Source organism: Mchenga conophoros, linkage group LG23 (assembly GCF_057382185.1).
Source record: "Mchenga conophoros isolate Kocher_MC1m ecotype Shallow Benthic linkage group LG23, M_conophoros_male_GT1.1, whole genome shotgun sequence".
NCBI lineage: Eukaryota > Metazoa > Chordata > Actinopteri > Cichliformes > Cichlidae > Mchenga > Mchenga conophoros.
The window spans coordinates 23,000,010-23,023,523 of record NC_140547.1 but is presented as its reverse complement, the minus strand read 5'-3'; the positions used below and the strand labels follow the sequence as shown (position 1 = coordinate 23,023,523).

The 23,514-nt window shown below is 42.8% G+C and overlaps 1 protein-coding gene across 4 annotated transcripts in view; it reads left to right on the top strand.

Annotated features, from left to right (window-relative positions):
- Window positions 1-7,965: 7,965 nt before the first annotated feature.
- Window positions 7,966-23,514, top strand: part of LOC146547246 (tensin-1-like) — a 122,331-nt gene continuing 106,782 nt past the window's right edge. The window contains exon 1 of one of the 4 annotated variants that reach the window (XM_085266086.1): window positions 7,966-9,287. In XM_085266086.1, the coding sequence (XP_085122212.1) occupies window positions 9,192-9,287 (96 nt within the window). In that variant the 5' untranslated portion in view covers window positions 7,966-9,191. Of the gene's footprint in view, window positions 9,288-15,740; window positions 16,123-23,514 lie in introns of those variants that run through there. The other 3 variants (XM_085266084.1, XM_085266083.1, XM_085266085.1) reach the window with 3 other exon arrangements.

Sequence of the window (23,514 nt, the reverse complement as noted above, 5' to 3'; positions counted from 1 at the left end):
AGGAGAAAAGCGGAAATGGGAGAGAAATAAAACACATGAGAGAAACTGGAGTAGAGGCAAACGTGAAAAGAGGTAATTTAAGGACGAGTGGTAGAGAAAAGGAAGGCAGATGAGTCTACGTGTTAGTGAATGATGAGGTGTGTGATGGGAACTAATCTGCTGTCTGCTCAGTACAGTGCCCACTCTGTGCACTGAATGTGAATGGGATGCTGGTGCAGAAAACTAAACCCTGCACCTCCCACTCTCTCCTGTTCCTCTTGCAGCTCATATAGCAGACTGTCCGGTCATTCTTCACAACTGTGCCCGAGCTCCCTCCACTGTGGCCTTTATGACATCGAGCTAGCCAGCAAATTCTGGCCACGAGTTGGTTTTGCTAATTATATTGATTGTGTACTTTCATTAGAAACAGAAGTTTTTCACAAATGCTGAATCATGTTTTCAATCCTTGTAATGGGAAATTGTCTTTGATCAGTCCAAATGATTTCAAAGTCATGTCAAATAATCAGGTACATGCATAAAGTAAATGAAAATATCTTCTAATCAGCTTCTCCATGATTCTCGTGTTTGACATTGTGAAAAAATATCCTCTTAGAGAGAAAGTTTATACCAGTCTCATGTATACTGAAGCTTGCTACCTTAGTTTTGCACTATATTTGGCTTGGCTTTGTCCACAGGTAGCCTAATACGCTGAGTAGTGTTAAACGGTCAACTAGCATCTATGTCATGCACTTTTTCCACATAAGCCCTGTTATAAAGCCATTTATTTAACCCATTTTATTGGGTTAGGTGAGATACAATATGTCACCTTTGCAAGGGGCTTGGATTTTGTGACATTTGAATGGTAGCAGGCTAGCTGCCCCTTCACAGAAGTTAGCACCAAGTGCTAATTGCTGCTGATGGTATGAATCCTGAGAAAGTACTTTCAAAAGATGCCGAAATAATCCTTTAAAAACTCTTGGGAGGGCATGAGTTAATTAACTTTCTAATCTTCAATTAGGCTTATAGCCAAACAAACGTTTGTGTTTTGCAAAATCATCAAAAACAGATTTAAACATGTCTAACTTTAGCAGAGAAGAGCGTCACATGAGTTGGACTAAGCAGAATTCTCTCAACATTTTTTCAAACTGGGGTCAAATTTTTGAAGCCACTTTGAAATATCATGTGATTTAATAACCAACCTGTGTTACAGAAAGCTTTTCCTCATCCTCTTCTTTTTGCTTCTACCTTTAAGGGTTCACACAGCAGATTATCTACCTTTATCTACCTCCATCGCACCCTATCTCTAGCATCCTCTTCTGTCACACCAACTCTCTGCATGTCCTCCTTCATTACATCCACGAATCTTCTCTGTGGTCTTTCTCTTTTCTACCTCCATGGAAGTCCCAACATCCTTTGAACCTTGCCTATGTATCCACTATCCCTCCTCTGCACATGTCCAAACCATGTCAACCCAAGCTGTCCCTCGATGTACTCATACACTAATCCTGGTCATTCCCAATGAAAATCTGAGCATCTTCTGCTCTGCCACCTCCAGCTTGGCCTCATGTCTTTTTGTCAGAAGTGTGACCTCTAATTATATTCACTCAGATTTTATTTGCATGTTGTAATGAAAACTTGACCCAACCTTGCTCCGAGCAAATACAAAAAGAAGCAGAAGATATGGGTTATCAGGCAAATCTTTAAAACCGAAGATAAATGTGTTATAACATCACATCTACAGTCATTAAAGGTTGTTGTCATTGTATAATGTACACACAGCAGTGTTTAAATGCCGACTTAAATCAAATCAATGTAGAAACGGTAAGAAAAAAAAATCTATTTAAAAAAACATCAATTTTCAGACATACAATGCATCATTCAGGTACTTACATGATTTTATATACATTGCTACCAGAAGTTGTGTGAATGTCAAATAAAGTGGTGTTCTGGCTTTTTAAAAATTCTCCAGCAAGTCCAAATTATTGTCCACAGAACAAGCATGACAAAGCAGGATCCCGTTGTATTTACTGTTTACCCCTCACCTACTCAGCCCTTTAAAACACCAATGTGATGACAACGGAAATTCTCACTGGGACCCTACTAAACAATAGCTGATGTTACACCGGCTTGGCCCATGTTTCATACTGACATCTTAGTGCTGACAGACTCATGCCTTGCTGTCTGCCACACCACTTACCTCATGAAAGGCATCAAGTGATGCTAGGAACTAAGGACCTAATTCTTGCAGCTAGCTGAGAAAGCCCACCCTCTCTGGCAGTTTAGGACTGTCGCAGAGACTAAGACCTGCTGCTAAATGTCCACTAGACTCTAAATGGGTCGATCCTGTTCTTCTTATGTTTGACTTTGGACGGACTGGATGCCATAGTCTGTACAAGTATGGATGAGGATCCATATCTTGATGAAACCTTTCCATAAACTTTGACTAGGACAGTGTGAATGCCAATATCTATATGGTGTATACAAGTATTTTATACAAATCCCACAGTCATATATATTTTTGTATTTGGTAGTTCAGTTGAGCACCAAAATGAGGCTCACCATGGGCACATTCATTGACCTTTAGTGTGCGCATGCTATTTTTGTTTAGTTTGTGCATGTTCTCATTTGTTAAATCATGTATTTTAATGGTCAGCGCAATTTTTATTTATTCCCAGTGCAGCTGAGCAGCCGCTGATTATCGATCACTGAAATACGCGGCTAGAAAAATACTAAAAGTCTAGAAAAGTGGAGCAGACTAAGTGACAACAACGTGGGGATAAGAAGATGAAGTTTGTGTGAGCTTCAGCATGTCATGAGACACTTTATGAAGCAACATATTGGATATTAAATCTTCTTTTTTTTTTTTTTTTTTTTTTTTTTTGGCCTGTCCCGTTTGGCTCTTTTGCCATCAGAATTGTTGTCTAAAGGCAAAGAAAGATGCCCAACGGATTTACTTTACCAAACTGACCATCCCAGCCTTGCCGTAATGGTCCATTTGATTCACCTTTTATTGTTTATTTTATTTTCACTTAATGAATACGGGACAGACTTGACTGGGGGAAAGAAGGGGAGAAAGAAAGAGGGAAAGAGAAACAGCTGAGAAGAGGGACGGGGGAGAAGGGCAAAAGACAAAAACCAACAGAACGGGCAGAGAAAAAAAAATGCATATATCAATCACCTGGATCACCTGCTGAGAAAGAAAAAAGAAAGCAAGCAGAAGAGAACAAGAGTAATAGAATAAACAACATCACAATGATATATGGGAATATGACAGTAAATACTAAATGTTAAACATTATTGTGCAGCACATAAGATCAACAGAACACAGTGTGCTTTGAGGTAGGAGCCAAAAAGGGTGTAGTTTGTGGGTGTGATCACCCGTGTGTACACCTGTCAGCATGGACGCGCTTGTTTTTTGTTTTTTTAAAAGGTTCCTTCATGTAATAATCTGCTAGAGGGTGTGGGGGGGCCACAGCCCCGTCCTCCAGGGCGTGAAGCAGGTGTGGAGGAGATCAAAACTCCAGACATCCAGAGGCCTCCAGAACACAAGAGACCAAGGAAGACCAACAGAGGGGCAGCTGCGCCACTGTCCCGGAAAGAGCTGAGGAGAGTCCCAGATGAGGGCTCACTCAGCAGCCGCGGAGCAGGAGCCAGGGGGATATTAAATCTTCTACATCTATAATTCATCATTAATGTGACGATGTATATTCATGTTACCTTAATGCATTCTTCATTTTACATATTTATACTGTTTAATCAGTATTGTTCTGGTAAATCTTCCACTATATTAATCTTGACTTAAGTTTTTGCTAGGGTTTGCTAGTTTCATAAAAAGGAAGGATGTTAGTTTGATCCTCAGTCAAAGTATTCTTGGGACAAATACTGACCCTGAGATTCCCTGTTACATTCATCTGAACGTAAGCGTGTCTAAATACTAGACCAGACACTTAAATATAGAAAACACTACTTCTGTGAATGTGTGTGTGATTGGGCATATGAGGTTATGAGTAAAAAACACTTTGAGTGCTCAGTTATAGTAGAAAAGTAAGCAGCAGTCCATTAACGACATAAATCCTGTCCTATGGATATGCATTAAGTGTTACTGTGAAAATTATAATTTGAAACAGTGCGTAGACTTATTTGGAGGGTAAAACTGCTCACATTTTTAAAAAGTAAGACTAAAGTATATTTTTAATAAAACTAAAAGAGGAGAATATATCTAATTGCACTTAAGTTACATAACGTGTATAGTTAATGAAAAGTCTTAGTTACTGATCCTGCTCCACAATACAGCAGGAAGTCACAGGGTGAGATGTTTTTTGGCAGCCGGCACTTTTTCACAGGGTTTCCAGTCAAACGGATAGACATTGTGACAGGCCAGTCAATAGAAGTCAGCAGTGATTATGCAAGTTGCTTATGCCTAATGAGAAAGGTCAGCATTGCCAAGAGAGTGGGACACATGCCCAGTCCCACACTGAGATGTACGGCACACAGTGTTGTAGAATATTGCGATGCACAGATGCATAGTCCTCCTCCTTCATATTCCTCATGAATCTGTCCTGCAGGAAACTGAAATGTTCTCTTTCAAAACACCCAAATAATTCCAGCCCATACATATTTAAATTTTTATTTCAAACTTGTACAAAAGTCAAATATTTGGTTTCATAGCTAAGTGATTTCATGTCTCTGTAGAAATCTTCTAGATGTGTTGCTGCCCTTGCAAAATAAAACAGTTCAGCTTAGAAGCGGAAGGTCCACAGGACATCATCAATAATCTTGATGTAAAGGAGAACTACACTAGTTGCTTTGCAATTCTTGGTCCATTTGCTTTTGGCTGAAACATTTTTCTTGTACCTGCAAACTGGTGGCCAGTCATATGTGCAATGTTACACTGAGGTTTCCCATCCATGCCTCAGTCCATATCCATATATATGTCAGAGAGTGGAGTCAGACAGTCAGACATTCAGGGATTCTTCCTTTGGAGATGCCATTTCTTCTAGTGTCATGCCTTTACAGCAAAAGAAAGTGCTAGTACCTTTTGGAGGATCCATCTATCCTTCTATTCATTTTCTTATGCTTATCCAAATCATAGGGTAATCAGGATAGGCTGGAGCCTATGCCAGTTCTCATAGCGTTATGGGTCACCAATCTGTTGGAGGGCTAACACATACAGAGAGATAACCATTCACACTCATATTCACAACTACAGCAAATTTAGAATCACCAATTAACCTAAAATACATGTCTTTGGACTGTGGGAGGACGGTGGAGTAGTGGCAGAAAGCCTATGCATAAAGGGGGAGAAATCCATCCTGGATTCACCCGTTTGAACAATAGGTAACAGAATTTTCTGACAATTATTTTGTCTTGCTCTGAGGTGTCACTTTTAGTACCAGGAAAATCAACATAAACCTTAAATGGGTGATTCAAAACATGGAAAACAGACACCAGTAGGGGAAGGCATGGTTACGATGCCAATTTTTCTATATACAGTGGGCTGTAAGAATATTACATCCCCACAGGATTGCATTTTTAAATCCTATTTTTCCATCTTCAACAGTAGCCACTAACAGCTCACTCACACTACAGTAAGAGTAGGATGGCAACTTTCTTTGAATATTTGCTGCTGTAGACCGTTTGGAAGTAATTGTGGTAATGAACTGTCCACCCAGTGTTTGAGGGTGCAGCAACCACAACCTGTCTCAAAACAATCCAAGTCAGACAGATTGGCATTTAATTGCCTTCTAATTTATAAACTCAGACATATTGCAAACACTCTGCAATCAGTTTGAGTCTAAGGCTGCACTGACATATGCAATGTTCTGGAAGGTTGCCTACTGGTTGATTTCTGGTTATATTCCTATATAAAAGACAAGGTTGCTGAGCATCTATGTTGTTTTCCAATTAAATTACCATCCTGCATCAACTATGTCGGTGTTGGAGCACAAATCTGTGAGTTTCTGGCTGGAATCTGAATGTAAATAGTCAGTTGTGTTTCTGTTTATGTCGATATATGCAGTTTGCAGACCCAAATGCAAACGTCACTGGTGGAATTCTTAAACCAAGAAATTTATTTTTATCGAGGTGAAGCAAATTATCCATAATAAAGCAATTACTAAATATACTCCAAATCCACTGAACAAACACACACACACACACACACACACACACACACACACACACACACACACACACACACACACACACACACACACACACACACACACACACACAGTGAATGGTTAACAGATAACACAGGATGACTCAACAAGGAACTAAGGCAAACTGAGGATTTAAATACACACATAAGGTAATCAGGGGAGAGGGGAAACACAGGGGCAACAAGACACAGCAGAAACTACTATGTCTAAAGGGAAGTGTGTAACAGAGACACAGACTTAACAAGGGGAAAGAACACTCAGGAGACCAGATGAAAGTAAAATACAAGGAATCAGCTGTATAGTATTCTAAAATCAGGTCACAAATGTAACAAGAACAAATTAACGACAGAGTCAGGCAGTTAAACAGAAACAAGAAGCCATAAGAAAGAGTTGTGAGTGGCTCAGAAGGTAGAGTGGTTCATCTACCAACTGGAAGGTTGGTAGGATGATTCCTTGGGTTTCTCTAGTTTCTGGTGGTAGTAGGAAGTCCTTTGGGTGCTTAGTGAGAGAAGAAAAGAATATACCCCTTACACCCACGACATGCTGACAAAATTACAGAATGAAAGAAAACCTCAACTGCAGACTAAGAAGTCTTAACAGAAAATTCAAAACAACCCAACCAGACCCACAGACCAGGACAGGACAGTTTAATATGAACTTCTTGAATTTGTGATTATACGAATCTGTGCTTTTTTTCCACTTTATCGTGGTTGAATGCTACATTATAGCATGTATTTGCAGACTTGACTCCATTCAATTTTAAACTGATAGCAGACTGACATTGTCTTATTGCCATTTTATTGCCATCTTGATGCACCAAAGTTGCTTTGAAGACAGCGACTGACTGCTAGTGGGGGCAGACCTGGTCTGCATCTTCGAAGCATCCATTTCAAAGACAACAAGATAGTGAGTTCATTGCATGGGGTCACAGTGATTTTGGTCCTGCTGCAGTGTGCAAACACTGTTTTCCATGGTGTTACTGTAACATCTGGGAAATATTGCCTTGCTCAAAAGGATCACTTCTTTTGACAGGATATTAATACATTTTATTAACTGTCATGTAGCTTTCTTTATTCAGTAATGCTGAGCATAAAGGCTTACTCTTTTAGATGCACTTCATAGCAAGACCCGACTCAAGATCGATTTCAATCAGTCAACTTTTATACTTATCTTTTATCGCCTGCACATTTGGATATCGCCAAGCAACTATTATTGCTATCCCCCCCCCCCCCCTCCCCCTTCAAACATCCAAACATCTATACCCCACCCCTCAGTTTCAGCTAGCTTTGGTTGACAGAACAGCATCCTCTCTACACTTTATCTCCCTCGCTCATTGCTTTGATGTGTTGTGATTGCGTTTGTGTGGCAGTGGTGTGCTGGGTGGGAGGGGTCGGGGATTGGATGGGTTGTGGGGTTTGGGGGGGGGGGGGCAGCGTTCTGCAGTGAGAATGTGCTCCCACTGAAGCGTAGAGAGACTGCAGCAGAGTGAACGAGCCTGTGCACCACCTGCAGTCGTGTGTGTGTGTGTGTGTGTGTGTGTGTGTGTACATATGAGAAAAGGGGGAGAGAAAAGGGAAATAATCACCCAAGACACAATGATTCAACACCCTTCTCCTCTCCTGTTCTCTCATCCTCCATCCTTTCTTCCTCCTCTCCTCCCTCCTTTGCTCCGTTCGACCCAGTTCTGCACACACACATGCACACACACACAAAACAATCATCACCCTGTGCCTGCTTTGTATCAGCCTTGCACCATGACGGCTGCCGCGTGTCCCTTCATGTGTGTGTGTTTGTATATGCTGCGCACTCTCTGCTTTCCCTTTTTTTTATGTCATTCTCTTCCTTCCCCCGATGCCTCCCGTCCATCCATTTTGACTCCTCTGTTCACTCTCACGGTCCTTCCTGTCACTCCTCCACCTCTCGTAGCTATCACTAGTTGATGCGCACTTTCGTTCATACACGTGCACATTACCGCCTTCTCGGTCTCCTCACTGACTCTGGCGTCACCCCTGGAATATAAACACTGAATGAACACACTCAACAGAAAGCCTCTGTCTTATCGTTTTTTTTCCCTTTTTCTTCCCAGTCGTTTCTCCCTTTCTTCCTCCCCTCCTCACCTCCACCTCCTCCTCTTCCTCTTCACTCTTTTGCTCCCCTCCTCCCACTCTGACTGAGTAAGTGCTGCAGCATCGATGTATGTGTGAGAGAGCAGCACAGACCGAGAGAGGTGGACAAGTGTGTGTAAGCGGTGTGTGAGTGCGAACCACCGGGGGATCCTGAGCCTGGAGGGGAGCCTTGTAATGAGAGAGGGGGGCTCTTCTGCCCGTGGATGTATGCACCACCAGGACAGTGTTATTCGCAGGCGAGCGTATGTGTGTGCGTGTGAGAGACAAGTGAGTGTGGGCATGCCAGCAGCAGCGGCAGTGCGCGTGTATGTGTAACAGTGTCGTCGATCAGCGTCGGGCTCTTCGCGTTTTGCAGCCGGCTGTGCTCATCACACTTTGAGGACTGACTCATCTAGACCCGGCTTTGGAAAGCAGGAGAACAGAGGAGGAGTGAGAGTGGAGGTAGTCGTGGGAAAGACGGATGGATGGGAAGACAGGGACTCAGTTTTAGGCTTTTGAATGCTGTGGATCCCTCTAGACCATCTGAGGGTCTAGTCATTTTTGGGACGCCAGTAGCCCCAGTTATCTACCCCACCACCGCTGCCGCCACCACCACTTCCCTTTCAAATTGGAATTGCAGACACACAGCCAGACAGGTTTCCCGAAAACTGCCAAAGACCACCACAGAAGGAAAACAAAATCTCCCCCACCCCTAAACTACATCTGACTTGAAGGAACATTTTCACTTCACACCTGCTCAACGGACTAGGACGAGAAGGTTTCGTGACTCTTTGTGATCTTTTTCCTCCTTGATATCATTGTTCTTTTTTTTGTGGGAGGTGGGCATAGTTGGGGGTTACAAGATCCTATTCCAGAGCTCTGAGGGGTGGGGGGTGGGGGGCTAGAGCGATAAGAGGCTGGCAGACAAGACGGGACAGACGCAGGCATGGCTCGCCTCAACTGGTGCCTGGCTGCCGTCATCAGCTGGGGCAAGTTCCTCTTCGCCTGCTTCTTTCCTCTGCGGGGGGCCAAACGAAACAAGGTAAGGCTTCATACAGTGAGAGAGAGAGAGAGAGAGAGAGAGAAGGATGCTGGGAATGGGAGACTGAGGAGGAATTCAGTGGACTTAGAGGACAAATTCTGCACATGTAGTCTTTTGTGGCTTGCTTCGACCTTTCTTCTGCAAAGATTGGCAACAAGAGTGTGTCTGAAATCCTCACGCTGCATGAAATATTCACAAGAACAGGCCTTCCTAAGAATCGCCACGCTCAGCTGTAGCATGCACACAGCTGGCTTTGGTTAAACCATCAAATGACGTAGCTGTGAAAATGAGCTTTTGATGACCGATCGTGGACCGCGGGCCTTGGAAGACCGGTTGGTGTGCCTCTCTCTAAGTGCTGTTTCAAGGTCAGTGTTACATCTCCAAGAGATCTCCAGGCAGGTGCTCCAGATAATAATGGTGGCGACAGAGATGGAATCACGGGCATCAGGTTGTGAATTTGCCTCTAGAACCAAGCACTTGGACCTCAGGGTTGATACGGGTCACCTTGCTTTTACAGCAGCAGAATGGTAATGCACCATTATTCAGTGGGGGTGAAAAAGCTCCTGATACACCCCCCACCCCCAATTCATCTAATGCTATTGCTTGCCATCCTGGAAAGGAGGTTGTACGCTTTCATCCATACGACATATTCCGATGGTCATGTGGAAGTTGGTGAATGAGATTGACCAAATGCACACTCAGTTTTATAAGCTGTAACTTCCTTTAGGACATAATCAATCATGTGTAACAACTCTCACATGTTTAAATAGCACTGTTTCCTCATGTCCACAGCCGCACACATGCGAAGACACCACACAAAATGCTTGGGGTGATCTTTTTTTTTAAGGTCATTTTCTTTCCCTGATACTTTTTTAAACTGCATAGCAGTTGTCCTAAGGCTAGAAACAAATCAGCGTAACACACCGCATCCTCAGCAGTAAAATTATATGTCTCCTAGCCAGAATGTTCCCATAAGGAGAAGACACCTTTTGGAATTTTCACATGCCCTCGCATCCTTCGTTTCAGTCATCGTCTTTGGCCGAACGTGCACTGTGAAAGCGTTTGATCACAGACACACATCTCAGTCAGAGGGTTTTGCAGCTCGAGCGCTGCAGTGCTGCGCTCCTGTGAGAACATTTAGAGCAGCAGTGGCGTTCCACAGTCTGGTGACGGTGGGGTTTTTTGGTCCTGGTGACACCGTAGATTGCTGCAGCCTCCCATCTCTTCAAGCCCCAACACGTTCCCACCAGCGCCAATACCAGAAACAACCCCCCACCCCCACACCTCACTGCCGCAGCTCCTTATCTCTACACCCGCGCTTACTCCCCCCCACCAACCCCACCACCACCACCGTCGCACTCTCTTGTATGTGTGCGTAAATGTGTGTGAAGCTTGCTAGCGCTTCTACAATGAATCCCCCAATTCATGAGGTTTATTCAGACGCAGTTTTTGCTCAGTCCTGGCAGCACCAGCTGTGTCTTCATTGTAGAGTAAAAAACTGAATGTCTCTCAATCTCAGATCCACTCCATAAATACAATCTATAAATCGGTGAATGAAGTTTTTTTTTTTTTGAATGACCCTAGCTTTTATTGGATGCAGTTCTTGTATCCGTACTGCAACAGGGGATAAATGCTTGTCATCAGGGATATGATTATGGATTCACTTTACATAATTAAACTATGTCATTCAAATCGTTTCAAGTAATTGAGCAATTAAGCAGAACTGTCTTCTGGACTCTGTAGCAGCGTCCTCTGTATAGACTTATTTCTAGAAACTTCTATCATTAATTGAAAAAGATGGGGAAGGTAGTTTTCACTTATTTTAAGAAAACAGGCTCCACAGCAACCAAATAAAGAAACAATTGAAGATATTGGGCTTTTTTGCATCCTTCATTGGTGAGCAGGTGTGACACAAGGAAGATGTAAGGAAGCTTTAAAGTCTCTGGGGTGGATTTGAATCATTCCTGCTGCAGCAGATATTTTGGGTGCATTTACAGTGTGAGCATGTACTACCTCTTCCTGCCCACCAACTAAGGACCATTATCTTAAAAAAAATATGATTACATAATCAATGCATAAAAAATTACATAAATATTGTAGAACAAATCAGTGGCAACAGATATGAATTTAAGTCAGATATGACATGAAAGAAGGAGTTGGGTTGCAGAGTGGCTGGCAGAATCACAGCAACTGTGAGCAGGTGAAGCAGTGTGCCCTATGCCCCACTGGCAATAAGACAGCCAGTTGGGCATGTAGGAGGCTATAACCTAGGCTCACCTTGACATCTTGACAGGGCGTAACTTTGTTCAACATGTTTTACCTGGGAACACCTCCACCTTATCTGAACCTGTAGGCCATCTTGGACTTTTCTGAGCTGTGTTTGCATGTTCTCCTTCTTCCAGCTTGTGTTTCACACAGGTAATTTAGTCCAAGTGTGCTAAATTGGCTGTAGATGTGGATTCGGATTAGTCTTTCTTTTTTTGGTGACCTGTTCATCCAGTGTGAACTGGGCTAGGATCAAACCCCCTGCATCCCTGGTTGGATAAGCGGGTGGAAATCATATCACCAGTCTCTTAGCTATGTGTCCATTAGAGCTACAGTTTAACACCTTTACCAACTTTAGCACATAGAGCTTCTGTGATAGAGGTTTGTATTATCCCAGTGTTGTCTCATCTTCTGCAGTCAGCATTCACATTCAGTGAGTTGTTACTTCTGCTGCTGCCGCTCTGCCACTCCAGCTGCAGCACTAGAGCTGGTCATGTGACTGACTGGGAGGTGAAAGTGGAGAGGTATGGCTATGTGCGCCTTACCCCCGAGGGCTGATGTGAGGTTTTCAGTTTCCATGGTAACCCGGCTCACACGGTCGCCGTGGATTGGGGCTGGGTTACTACAGGAGATGCAGCTGGGGATACTGCGGGTTTGTGCGTTTGTGACTGTGAACGTACGATGAAAGAAAGACTCGGGAGAGTGAGGGAAGCTGTGCTGGTCGTATGTGTTACTATGTTTTGTGTTACGCAGCTCCCTCTCATTCACACATATATCCCTTTCTTTCTTTTTTCATTGACTAAACGATGTCTCACTTTCCTAATACCCCATCGTCTTTTCCTCTCTTCCTCCTTTTATTTTCTTTCTTTATGTCCTTCTCCAGTCTCCCATCTCCTTCCTCCTATTTCATCTAGCTATCTTTCTTTTTGCTGCCTCTTCCTTTCCTTCCGTATTCTAAGATTCATCCTTGCATTTTCCTTCCTGTTGATTCTTCTGTCATCTCCTTTTGTCCTCGTCTTCTCCGTCTTTTATTCTTGCCTCTGTTTACGCCTGTGTCCACTTGTATTTATCTCCTCCACCTTCTCCCCCTCCTGTCCTGTATATTTTATTTACTTCCCTTCGAATATGTTTAACTCAAGTCAGCCTGAGCTGTAAATTCACATCAGTCTGTCAGCTCTCTGGGCTCTGCCTCAGTAGGATATGCACAAAAACCTAATTCATTGCTTGTTGCATTTACCACATGCTCCTAAGTTCCACAGCAAACAAACAAAAAAAATGTTGGCCAGCCTTGGTGAACAGCGCACAGGTACCGCACCCAGGGAATTGCAGGCTTTTGCCCTGAATGGCTCTCTGTATTCTGGGGCATTCAACGTGATGGATGCTTTGTTATTCTAGCATTAAAGCTTTAATGTGATGGATTCTCCAGCGACAGAAGAAGAGACTCCAGAGGAGTGTGGAATTCATATCTTTGACTTTTTTCTCTCTCTCTTCTCTCCTTTCCCTTTTGAATTTTTTTTTTGTCATCCGTTTGTTTACATTAGTGGAGCTAGTGATCAAATGTCACCATCATCAGTGAAAATACACATAAATCGGAGTTCCTACAACCTTTAAAAAGGTACAGTGGTACACTAATGCCTTTAGTGTAGTTTTTTAAAGGGAATTTTACTGTCCCATGGCCTAAATCTGCTTTTCCATGCGTGCAATTCAGTGGGAAACAATTTGTGTGTGCGCATGCTTGTGTGCTGCCTGCCCGTCTGCCTGTTTCAAAGAGCTCCGGCATGTTGCAGTGGGAATAAGGGAATAAGAACCTGACCTAACTGTGCAAAAATGTTGTACTGAGAAAATCCAGCACTCCCAGTAGCGGAGCCAAAATCAATGTGCTTCGCAGGTAGTAAAGTATCACTTAAATGGCTACTCTGGCTCCATCAGAGGAGAAAGGAACAACATGAGATGCATGTGTGAGCCCCAAAATTTAAGAAATGCTTTCTGGTGCTCTTATGAGTGTGTCTCAAGGTTGGTTGAAGGCCACTAGAGGCTGCTAGCAACCCAGTTTAGACCAGTCAGCTGGAGGGAAGTGGAAGTTGTCTTGTATCAAACGCAGACACTGAAATCAATTTTTAAAAAAGGAGTTCAGGACAGCCATAGAACACCCTGCAGTATTTCCCCCATGTGTCCTGTTTGCTGACATTATGTTAATAAAATACTTGCAAAGGCAGACCCACACATAAACCCACACACACACGGATTATGTGTCAGGTTAGCCTATGGATTGAGGTAACTGTTACAGTGTAAGTGATGGAGAGCAGCAGGGATCAATAGAGGGTGTTTTCTCAAAATGAATTGGCTCTTAGCCCTTTATGGATCTGACTGTGGAGTGATGTAATGCACCTCCACTGCTGATTTAATGTGGATCCAGTGCTGCGGTTTGCATACACATACATGTAGCAACCCCCTTGTCATGCGCTGTGCAATGTTTACATTCATGCAGATAGAAATGTGTGGCATAAGTGGGGGCGGTTGTAATGGGAAGATGGAAAGCCTGCACAATTTGTTAGATATGTAGTATTTAAACAACCAAAGTACTTCCACCAAAATTTGCTATTCAAATTTTGTGTTTATGGGGGGCAGCCAATCCGAGTAAAGTGGTGCTCAAAGGCGGGGTAAATGAAGCAACAAACATTAGTTTCAGATAGAAATTCATTGAGGGACCAGGGCCTAGCATGTTCGAAAAATTTTCATAGGATGTACACTTCCACTGTAAGAAAATGGAGCTAATTCCCTATAACAAGCAAATTGTCACAACAACAATGACGATATGTATATATATATATTTGTATGAGCAAGTATGTGCTCGAAACTCTGTATGGATACTTGGGGCTAAATGCCAAGGTCACAGTCATGTAAAGCACACCACCACTGGACCCTAGAGCAGCGGAGACTTGTTCTCTGGAGTGACAAATCACACTTCTCTATCTACAGGAGTCTGGGTTTGGCAGTTGCCAGGACAACGGTAGTTGTCAGACGAACTCTTAATGCTTTAGCATGCCAAGATTTTTTGGACACTTTCATGCTTCTAACTTTGTGGAAACAGTTTGGGGATTGTCCCTTCCTTGACTGGCCTGAACAAAGTTCTGACCTCAACACGACAGAACACCTTTGGGATGAATTAGAGCGGAGACTGTAGGCCAAGCCTTCTCGTCCAACATCAGTGCTTGACCACCCAAAAGCACTTCTGGAAGAATGGGCAGAAATCCCCATAAACACTCCTAAACCTGCGGAAAGCCTTCCCCAAAGAGTTGAACCTGTTATGGCTGCAAAGGGTGATCTGACTTCATGGGATGTCACTCAAGTTTATATGTGTGTGAAGGCAAACTAGTGAATACTTTTGGTATGCTACACCAGGTCAACTAGACTGGCAATTTTAGGACCTTATTACAAGGATATATTAAATTATATATATTTAAGAAAAATCACTGCATAGAAAAGTCTCTTTTAAATACGGTACTATTAAACACTTTTATTGGAATACATGTTAAAAATAGACAAGAACAGACAAGACGAGAAGGGTCTTAAGGGGAAGTGAATTTCTGGTGTCATACTAGTTTGGGCATCGCTCCCTTAGCTGCATTAATTATGACCATTTGTGGGTTTTTTTTCAATGTTTCTTCCATAACTGAACCCAGCTTTGTGGGGAAAATTGCTAGCCTAGCACTTTTGGGGCATCGGAACGAGGCTTAATACTAATTTTGCCACATGTTAACTATTGGGAGCATATGTGCACCTCGGCTCCTGAAGGACGTACGCATGAGGTTGCATGTGCAGCGACAGAAGCGGGTACCTGCTTTTTTTTTTTTCCATGTAAGCTGTTTGCCTGGCCTCCCTCAGCTGTGTCATGACAGCCGGTGAGTCCTGCAGTTATTTTGGAGTAGAGAGCGAGAGGATCTGGAAACAGGAAAGGGGGTTGCCGATGAAAAATTGAAGTGACATTAGCGCAGACATGAGCGAGCATGCTTGCAGAAGAAGAGAGGTGGAGGGGGAAGAGAGGTGAGGTATGCCATGTAAGGAAGCTGAAGGAGGGTGGAGGGTGGTCAATGAATAGAGTGTATATGTGTGTGGAGAGGAGGGAAAGGAGGGGTTAACAAGGATCATTTGAGGAGAAGGGAGTTTTGGAAGGGAGAGGGAAAAAAATGAAGACTCACCTCCCCCTTTGCTCCACGGAATAACGTTACCACACTTCAAGAAGGCAGGAGTGAGTGAGAAGGAGCAGGGATAGAAGCAAGAGAGGGAGGGAGCTCACATGAGAGAGACAGACTTAAGGCCATCAGAGTGAGAAAAACGAGAGCAGGGTTTGCTTCCCCGCCCTCGGTGCACCTCGCACTTCTGGCATGGATTTATGCGGCCTGTGTGGAACTGCCGGGAATTTCTGGGAATACTGTGGATTTCAGCTGTGAGGCTGGGGAGCCCCCTCGAGTGGCATCTTTTTCGCAGGATGCCCTCCGTGTCTCTGCCGATGCCCTCTGCTCTGGCAGGGAGGGCCAGGACCTGGGTTTGCCTCTCCTGCATGTTTTGGGTAAGAGATTGGAGAAGGGCATGCGTGCAGGTCTCAGGCGTCAATCTTTCTGTAAGCAACAAAAGAGATGTGATATTTGGCAGAGGTGGTTCCAAACGTGAAGTTTTACTTATCTTTTTTTTTTTTTAACATGCTCTGTGACCTTTCTAGATGTTGTCATGTGGGTGGTTGTGTTTACATGTGGTGGGTGAAGGTGTGGACAGTTCAGCTCAGCTGCTTCCTCTGTTTTACGTGTTTAACATAGCTGGAAGTTGGAAGGTGACTGCTCCAAAATTTAAAGGTCTAATGGCCCTTTAATCCACCCTGAATGTTAGATCCCTCCTCTAGCGTCTTTTATATTTTTTGGTTACTAAAGGTCAAGCTCATCCCATCGGATAGCTGCACGGCAGTCAAACCCACAGCAGTCCGCTTTATGCTGTGATGCATTCAGGGATAATCTAGTTGACTGCTCAGTGGCGACTTACATCGCCATGTTCTTGCGCCGAGTCCACGCGGCCTCGGCATTAGAGCTATTTCTGGGTTCTCCTGTATAATTTAATCTGCTGCTGCTCACTTCTTCTCCTATCATGGACTGACTGAGTGTGTCAGGAACCAGGGGCAGAAACCAAAATACCAACAAAACAGAAAAGAAATTAAGCAAAAGTTGGGCAGGCCAATCCCTGATGTGGGGAAACATTAGAAACAAGAATTTCTCTCTTGCATAGTTGCATAAAATCAGATTAGATTCAAACAGTTCTTCCTAAACATGTGAAATGTGGCGTTTTTGAAATGACAGCTTTTCCATGTTGATATATTGACACATCAGATGCTTAAGCTTTTTACAAACCTAGCTGCAGCACCACCTTTATTGGAGAAGGAGATGAATTTCTTGCTTTTTGGGGGTGTTTGTGTAATGTATACACACTGCTCAATGATTGCACCCAAGTGTTAAATGAGGCATCTGCCCTACTTTTCTGTAGCTTGCAGCAGAGCAGAGAGCCATTTAGATGCAAGGGGAAAGAGGCAGAGCGGAGGAAAAGCTCCCACACACTCAAAGTGAGGCATTGAGTTGTCCAGATGCAAAGCTTCCAATTCCAATATTATCACATCCACAAAAGGAGACGAGGGCTGAAAAGGGAAGGAGAAGGAAACGGAGATGAATGTCGTGAGGCGTGACGTTAGCAGAGGGAGGAAAGAGGAGTAACGAGCAGAAGCTGAGTGACGTGCAAGAAGCAGGTTCTAAGAAAGCTCCTCAAATACACGCTATTAATAATTTATCAGCCCCACTCACACAGGGAGAATATTAGATTTGACATCCTGACAGAAACAGCCACAAATGCGGGCTAGTTCCTATAGGACTGGCCAAACACTTCTGTGAGCTCATTACTGCTCCACAATATGCTAAGGAACCCTGCTAAGAATAACAACAACTGTTATTTGACACAGCAGCCGGCGGTATATTTTTCAACAAATTTGCAGAAGAATTTCCTGCCCGTGTTTATCAGAGTGCAACCAGGGTGCCCCAGGGTTTATGGACAAGCTACTTTGCACTGTTGCACATTGGACTGTAGACCGCCACTCTCTGCTTCATCCTTTGTCTTTGCTAACACTTACAGTGTCTTTACTAAGCAACATCTTGGTATTGCTTTTTCATAGTGTAGTCACTTTGGAGCCAAAGACCAGTGGTTCCAAACCTTTTCATACAATACACCCAATCAGAAAGACTAAAAAACCCTTTCTTAATAACATCTTACTTACTTTTACCTGGAGCTGAACAACTTTCAACTTATTATGTATGAATTATACTCACTTATCAACTAAAAGCTTACCTTTTCATCCACTCACCCACTACTTGTAACTACTGTAACATTTAACAGCGATTAATGTCATTACACCTAGTGGCCCATTTGAGCCATTATGTTTGTTCTTGCTAAACTGGAAGTAGCTACGGTGCTGTCATCCATTGCTTTGTGAAGTCCTGTTTTGAAGATGACCATTTTGACTGTAGCCATCTTGGTGTGTTGATGAAAGACGTAATGAGAGGGATGAAGCTGACAGTATAACTGCCTCCTTGGTGAAAGACAAAATTACCAAACAATGACATGATGAATAATTCAGTAGCACTCTAAATTAGTGACTGAGCTCATAAATACATGTAAGGAAAGTAATTAGAGAGATCAAGTTTATTAAGGACTTTCGTGTCATAGACTTTCATAGAGGTTTTTCATGTGAAGTCAACTGCACATTGCTCAAGAGTTGCCCTCCAACCTAATGTGATACAACCACCAGTTGTGAAGCAAAGACGACTATTCCCAGACTGGTTGGTGAGAGTTCCTGAAGGTTCCTACCTGTTGCCAAGTGAAATCAGTCTCACATAGGGTGGTGCACCTAAAGCCTCCTCCTATGTCACAAATCAGAATTGAACAATGTTCATCGTCGAAGTAAAATCTGTTCCTCACTGGTATAGCTAGGGATGGGTATTGATAAGATTTTCATGATTCCGATTCCATTTTCGATTCTGTTTGACGATTCGATTCTTTATCGATTCTTTATCGATTCTTTTTTAAAAAAAGGAGAACACTAAGGTCGATTAGCTTAGAACTTTGATCTTCTCTTTGAACAAGATAGAAATTTAGGAGTAACATGGCCTTACAAACCCAACAGTGAGATCTTAAGAGATCCACAGCCTATGGCTCTTCAATGGGGTGTCACAGGGTCCCCGGGGAAAAAAATTGTAAATGTAAAATAATAAAATAAATATTCTTCTGTAGCAATAACAAAGTATAACACACAAGAATATCCAGTAATGTCCCTGCCTACAATTAAACACATTCACTTACCGAAAATCGGGGGCATCTGCTGTGGCAAATGGGTGCAAACCTTTTACCACAACCTTAGTCACTGCTCGGTGACATTCGTCTATCCTGGCCTGAAAGGAGACGCTACCGGTAGACTGCAGTGAGAACTGGCAGCATCTGAGCCAGCCAGACTCTGTCTGTCTCTCTCATCATGGTCACCTAAATGCACAGTAATGGCAGGTTTTGTAATAAGGCAGATCGCGCTAACATAATATGCACTGTTAGTTAATGCACTGCCGCATTAACGGGAGAGGACGTGCAAACGTTACCGCTGCTGCTGGGTTGAGATTCACGAGTGGAACTAAAAACACGACATTAGTTTAAGGTCATCGTGTGTTTTGTGAGCAAATGCTTTTGCATATTCGTAGTGTTTCCTCCCTTAAATGAAATATCTACTTTGCAAGTATTGCAAGTTGCCGTTCTCGTAAAGTATAACCAAACTTTTGAGCGTTTGAGCCGCTTAGGCACCGTGTTTCCTGCCAGGTAAATGACGCTCCGCAACGTGGTGACGTCATTCGGGGCGACTAGAATTGATAAGGGAATCGTTTGCAAAAATGGCAAACAATTCCAAGGAATTGAAACAATGGGAACCGGTTCTCAACAAGAACCGGGTTTCGATACCCATCCCTAGGTATAGCTGACATGTTTTGAAAGCCACAACTTTTACTTTGAAGACTAATGATGGTCCCTGTTTCTGGTTTGTGTCACATTTTTCAAAGTTTCACTACTATGGACAACCACAGCAATCTACTAGCCAACAAAGAAATCACGTAGAGATATTTGCCAACCAGTCAGGGAATACACATTTTTCCAAAGCAATGAGTGGTTGTCAGGGAGTAACAAAGTGGTCTGTAGGCCTGTGGGCCTTATTCACTTTACCCTGCATCATTGCCACCATGATTGTCACGCTAGTGGTGGACAGGTTGAAGGTGGCTAGCGGTCATGCAATTAGCTGTAACTATTAACTCCCCAAAGTTTTGGGGACTGATTATGTCTCTCTGTTTGTACCTGATCGTATTTTTTGCACAGTGATGCAAATGGTAGCCACCTCCACGTGTTTTTCCGCTGCACATTCAAAGTGTAAGTTTTGCGGTCCTCTAGTGGGCCGTACAAAAATATTGAGGGTTGTAAAAAAAAAAAAATGCTTTAAAATATTTACAATACAAGCACAGTATCAGAAAGAAGATATTATTTATATATTGTGTATTGTGTTTTTTCTTTTTCATATTTTCATTTCTTTCTTTCGTTTTTTTGTTGACTGCTACTAAAAATTGTGATTGCAAATTTTACAGAGTACTTTGTAACACATCACATAGCAAACCTTCCATGATTTAAGCACTGCTCAATTTCATTCTGTGTTGTAGTCCAGTACATGGCAGCTGATACACTATAAGGAAAGATGTATGGTAGATCCATCATGCCTCCAGTTGTCTAACAGAGTCCTTTATTGACTGAACAGAATCCCCAGTGAGCTCTGAAAATCAATCCGGCTTTGATTGGACCGTTACTGCCTGCCACGCCTCTGTGTGTGTCACCTCTGTATTGTGTGTGTGTGTGTGTATGTGTGTGGCCTGGTTGTAATAACAGTGTGTCTACTATCCCTGCTTAGTAATTAACATGTGTTGAGTGAGGAGATTCTTGAGAGATTAATCTCTTTCAGCGTCTGTATGTGTGGTATCTAATTCCCCACAGCATAATGTTTAGCCCTTTTATATATACAAGTCCAGAAAAAAACAGGTCAAGCTTGAATAAGGTTTTTAGTCAGACAACAATCTAATAGTTTAAGATTTTTGAAAAAGAGCAACAATGCATTGTGTCTATAGTATAATAAAGACTGTTTCATTGATTATATGAGAATGAAAACTATTACAGTAAACATGAAATACTTTAATAAACCATCAAAAACCATCCTAACAATCCGCTTAATTAAACATAAGTTTGTATGCAGCCATCTCGGCTGGGGCAGCATAAGCCAGAGTTCTCCAACTGTTGATACCAAACCTGGATGGGTGGGTTGCATCAAGAAAGGCATCCAGGGAAAAAAAAATCTGTCCCTAATGAAACATTCCAATCATCAAGAGAGTCCTGGATTAAGTAAAACCATCTGGCTAACAGGAAGCCAGTGAAAACTGTGCTACCTTGGCTGAAGACATTTGACCTTTGAAAGTGCTGAGGGAGAAATATGGGGAATGTCAACGGGAGCTTCAGTTTGTCTTTGTGGATCTAGAGAAAACATATTATAGGGTGGCAAAAGAGGAACTGTGGTACTGCATGAGGAAGTTGGGATTGTCAGAGAAGTAAGTGAGGGTGGTGAAGGACATGTATGAGGACAGTGAGAAAGTGGTGAGCTCTGTGGTAGGAGTAACAGATAGATTAATGGGGTTACATCAGGGATCGGCTCTGAGCCCTTATTGTTTGCAGTGATGTTGGACGGGTTGACCAATGAGGTCAGGCAGGAGTCTCGTTGGACTGTGATGTTTGCAGACGACATTGTGATCTGTAGTGAGAGTAGGAAACAGGCGGAAGAGAGCCTGGAAAGGTGGAGCTTTGCTCTGCAGAGAAGAAGAATAAAAGACAGTACAATATGTGGAAATGAGAGGGAGACAGGTCTAACAAGGAGCAGAGGTAGTTAAGGTAGATGAGTTTAATATCGATGATCAACCATTCAATGAAACAGACAGAGAGTTGAAGAAGAGAGTGAAGCAGAGATAGGGTGGACTTGCCCTCCTTGAGGAACCAAGACATGCAGAGGGTTGGTGTGGCAAAGGAAGCTCCAAGGGTTAGGATGAGATGGAGGCAGATAATCTACTCCTAAAGAGAGCAGCTAAAAGATGAAGAATTGTCCTATTTAAAGGGCTTTTCTGTGACTTCATCACCTGCTGTATTATTTGAAGTCATTTCCAAACTCCATTGCTTAAGATCAATGAAAACGTTCCACATGGTTGTGATATTTGCTGTTTTGATGTCGATACCCACCTCCAAATGACATGAAACTGCACTCAGACCTAGTTTTGGTTTAACAGTCTCCAAAGGGACCCCATGTCCTGTTCAGCTGCCACACGGGCTGACTGTCCTCAGCCAGAAATCCCTCCAACCAACTGTCATCGGAGTTTTCTCCATGCTCTCGTTTTCTAACCAGTGCATTTCCACTTGTGTGCGTCTGTGTATGTATATATGCATCGAGGCGTGCGATACTGTATCTTCAAGACTCAGACTGTCCTCAGAGAGTGTAGCTGTCACTCTGGCTAAACAATTCTCTGTGTATCTGTGACCAGGTGATTTATATCCAATGTGACTGGTTGCCTTCCTCCAGGCCCTTGGGCTATCACCAGCTAGCCCTTGACCCAGCTTCAGCACACTTCCCCTGGGTACTGTGCACTACTCTGCCCCCGCTTCTCATCCCTGAGTCTGAATGTCTGCCTGTAAAGTTTAATGGATTCTGGCTGGGATGTTGCAGATCAGTATGTGGATCATTCAAACATCAAAAAGTGTTAAAGGTTATAGGTGGCCATTTGGGAATAAAGATGTAGAAATAGATGAATTAATAAAAGTACTGTATGACAAAAAAGACAGCAAATCAAGCGTGTCTTCCATGTAGCATTTTCATGATGAGTCAGTAGTGAAAACCAGCAAATCCAATGAATTAAATATTTCATAATTAAATAAAAAGAATATCCTAATTCTTTTTTTAAAATAATTGGTTAAAGTGGTCGATATAACATTAGCTAATCATTGCTGCATTGATTGTGAACATCTGGATGGATACCAGTGTTTTCCTACAAAACTATACTAAAACTTTCTTCCTTTGTGAGGGAAACAAAGAAATCTTTAATCTAAAACTAATCTAAAAAATAAGTGACCCACCTTAAACCAGAGTCATGATAAACAATATATATGCGTTTTTTTTTCCTGAGTGGTTTCATCACGTTTACTGTCTAAGGACAGCAAGCTGTGCAGAACTGATGTAACACAGCTACCATATCCACATGGTTAAATGCTGTTTCACTCGCTGGGCCCACGTCCTCATTTGAGGTTTGACAGTGTTTTAGTAGATAAAGGTGAATGGCTTGGAGATGAATTGAGCTGCAGTTTGGGGAAGGCCTCAAAGGGGACTGGCGGCGGCTCCCAAGCCTAGCAGATCCCCGTGTACTAAATAGAAGTGAAGAAGTTAAAGAATTGAAAAGGGGAGGGAGGGTGGGCCATGTAATCTGGGGGATAATATATAGATGAGAACCGGAAGGAGTGTGTTTGGAGGCGTGGTCCTGCTTCTGAAATTCAGGTACTTTATTTCCAATTCACTTGCTAATATTCAACATCCAAAAGCAATATGTGATTAACATATATTGATTCTGTAGATGTTAAAAATAAATCAATAAAAAGTAATAATAAAGATGCAAATTCCCCATCACCCCACATTCCAACATTCTCTAAGTGAATCAAGTAATATCCCCAACACCATTACACCACCAACAACAATATGAATTGCTGATCCAAGGGATTTATCCATGCTTTCATGCTGCTAACACCAAATTCTGACACTACCAGCTGACGGTTG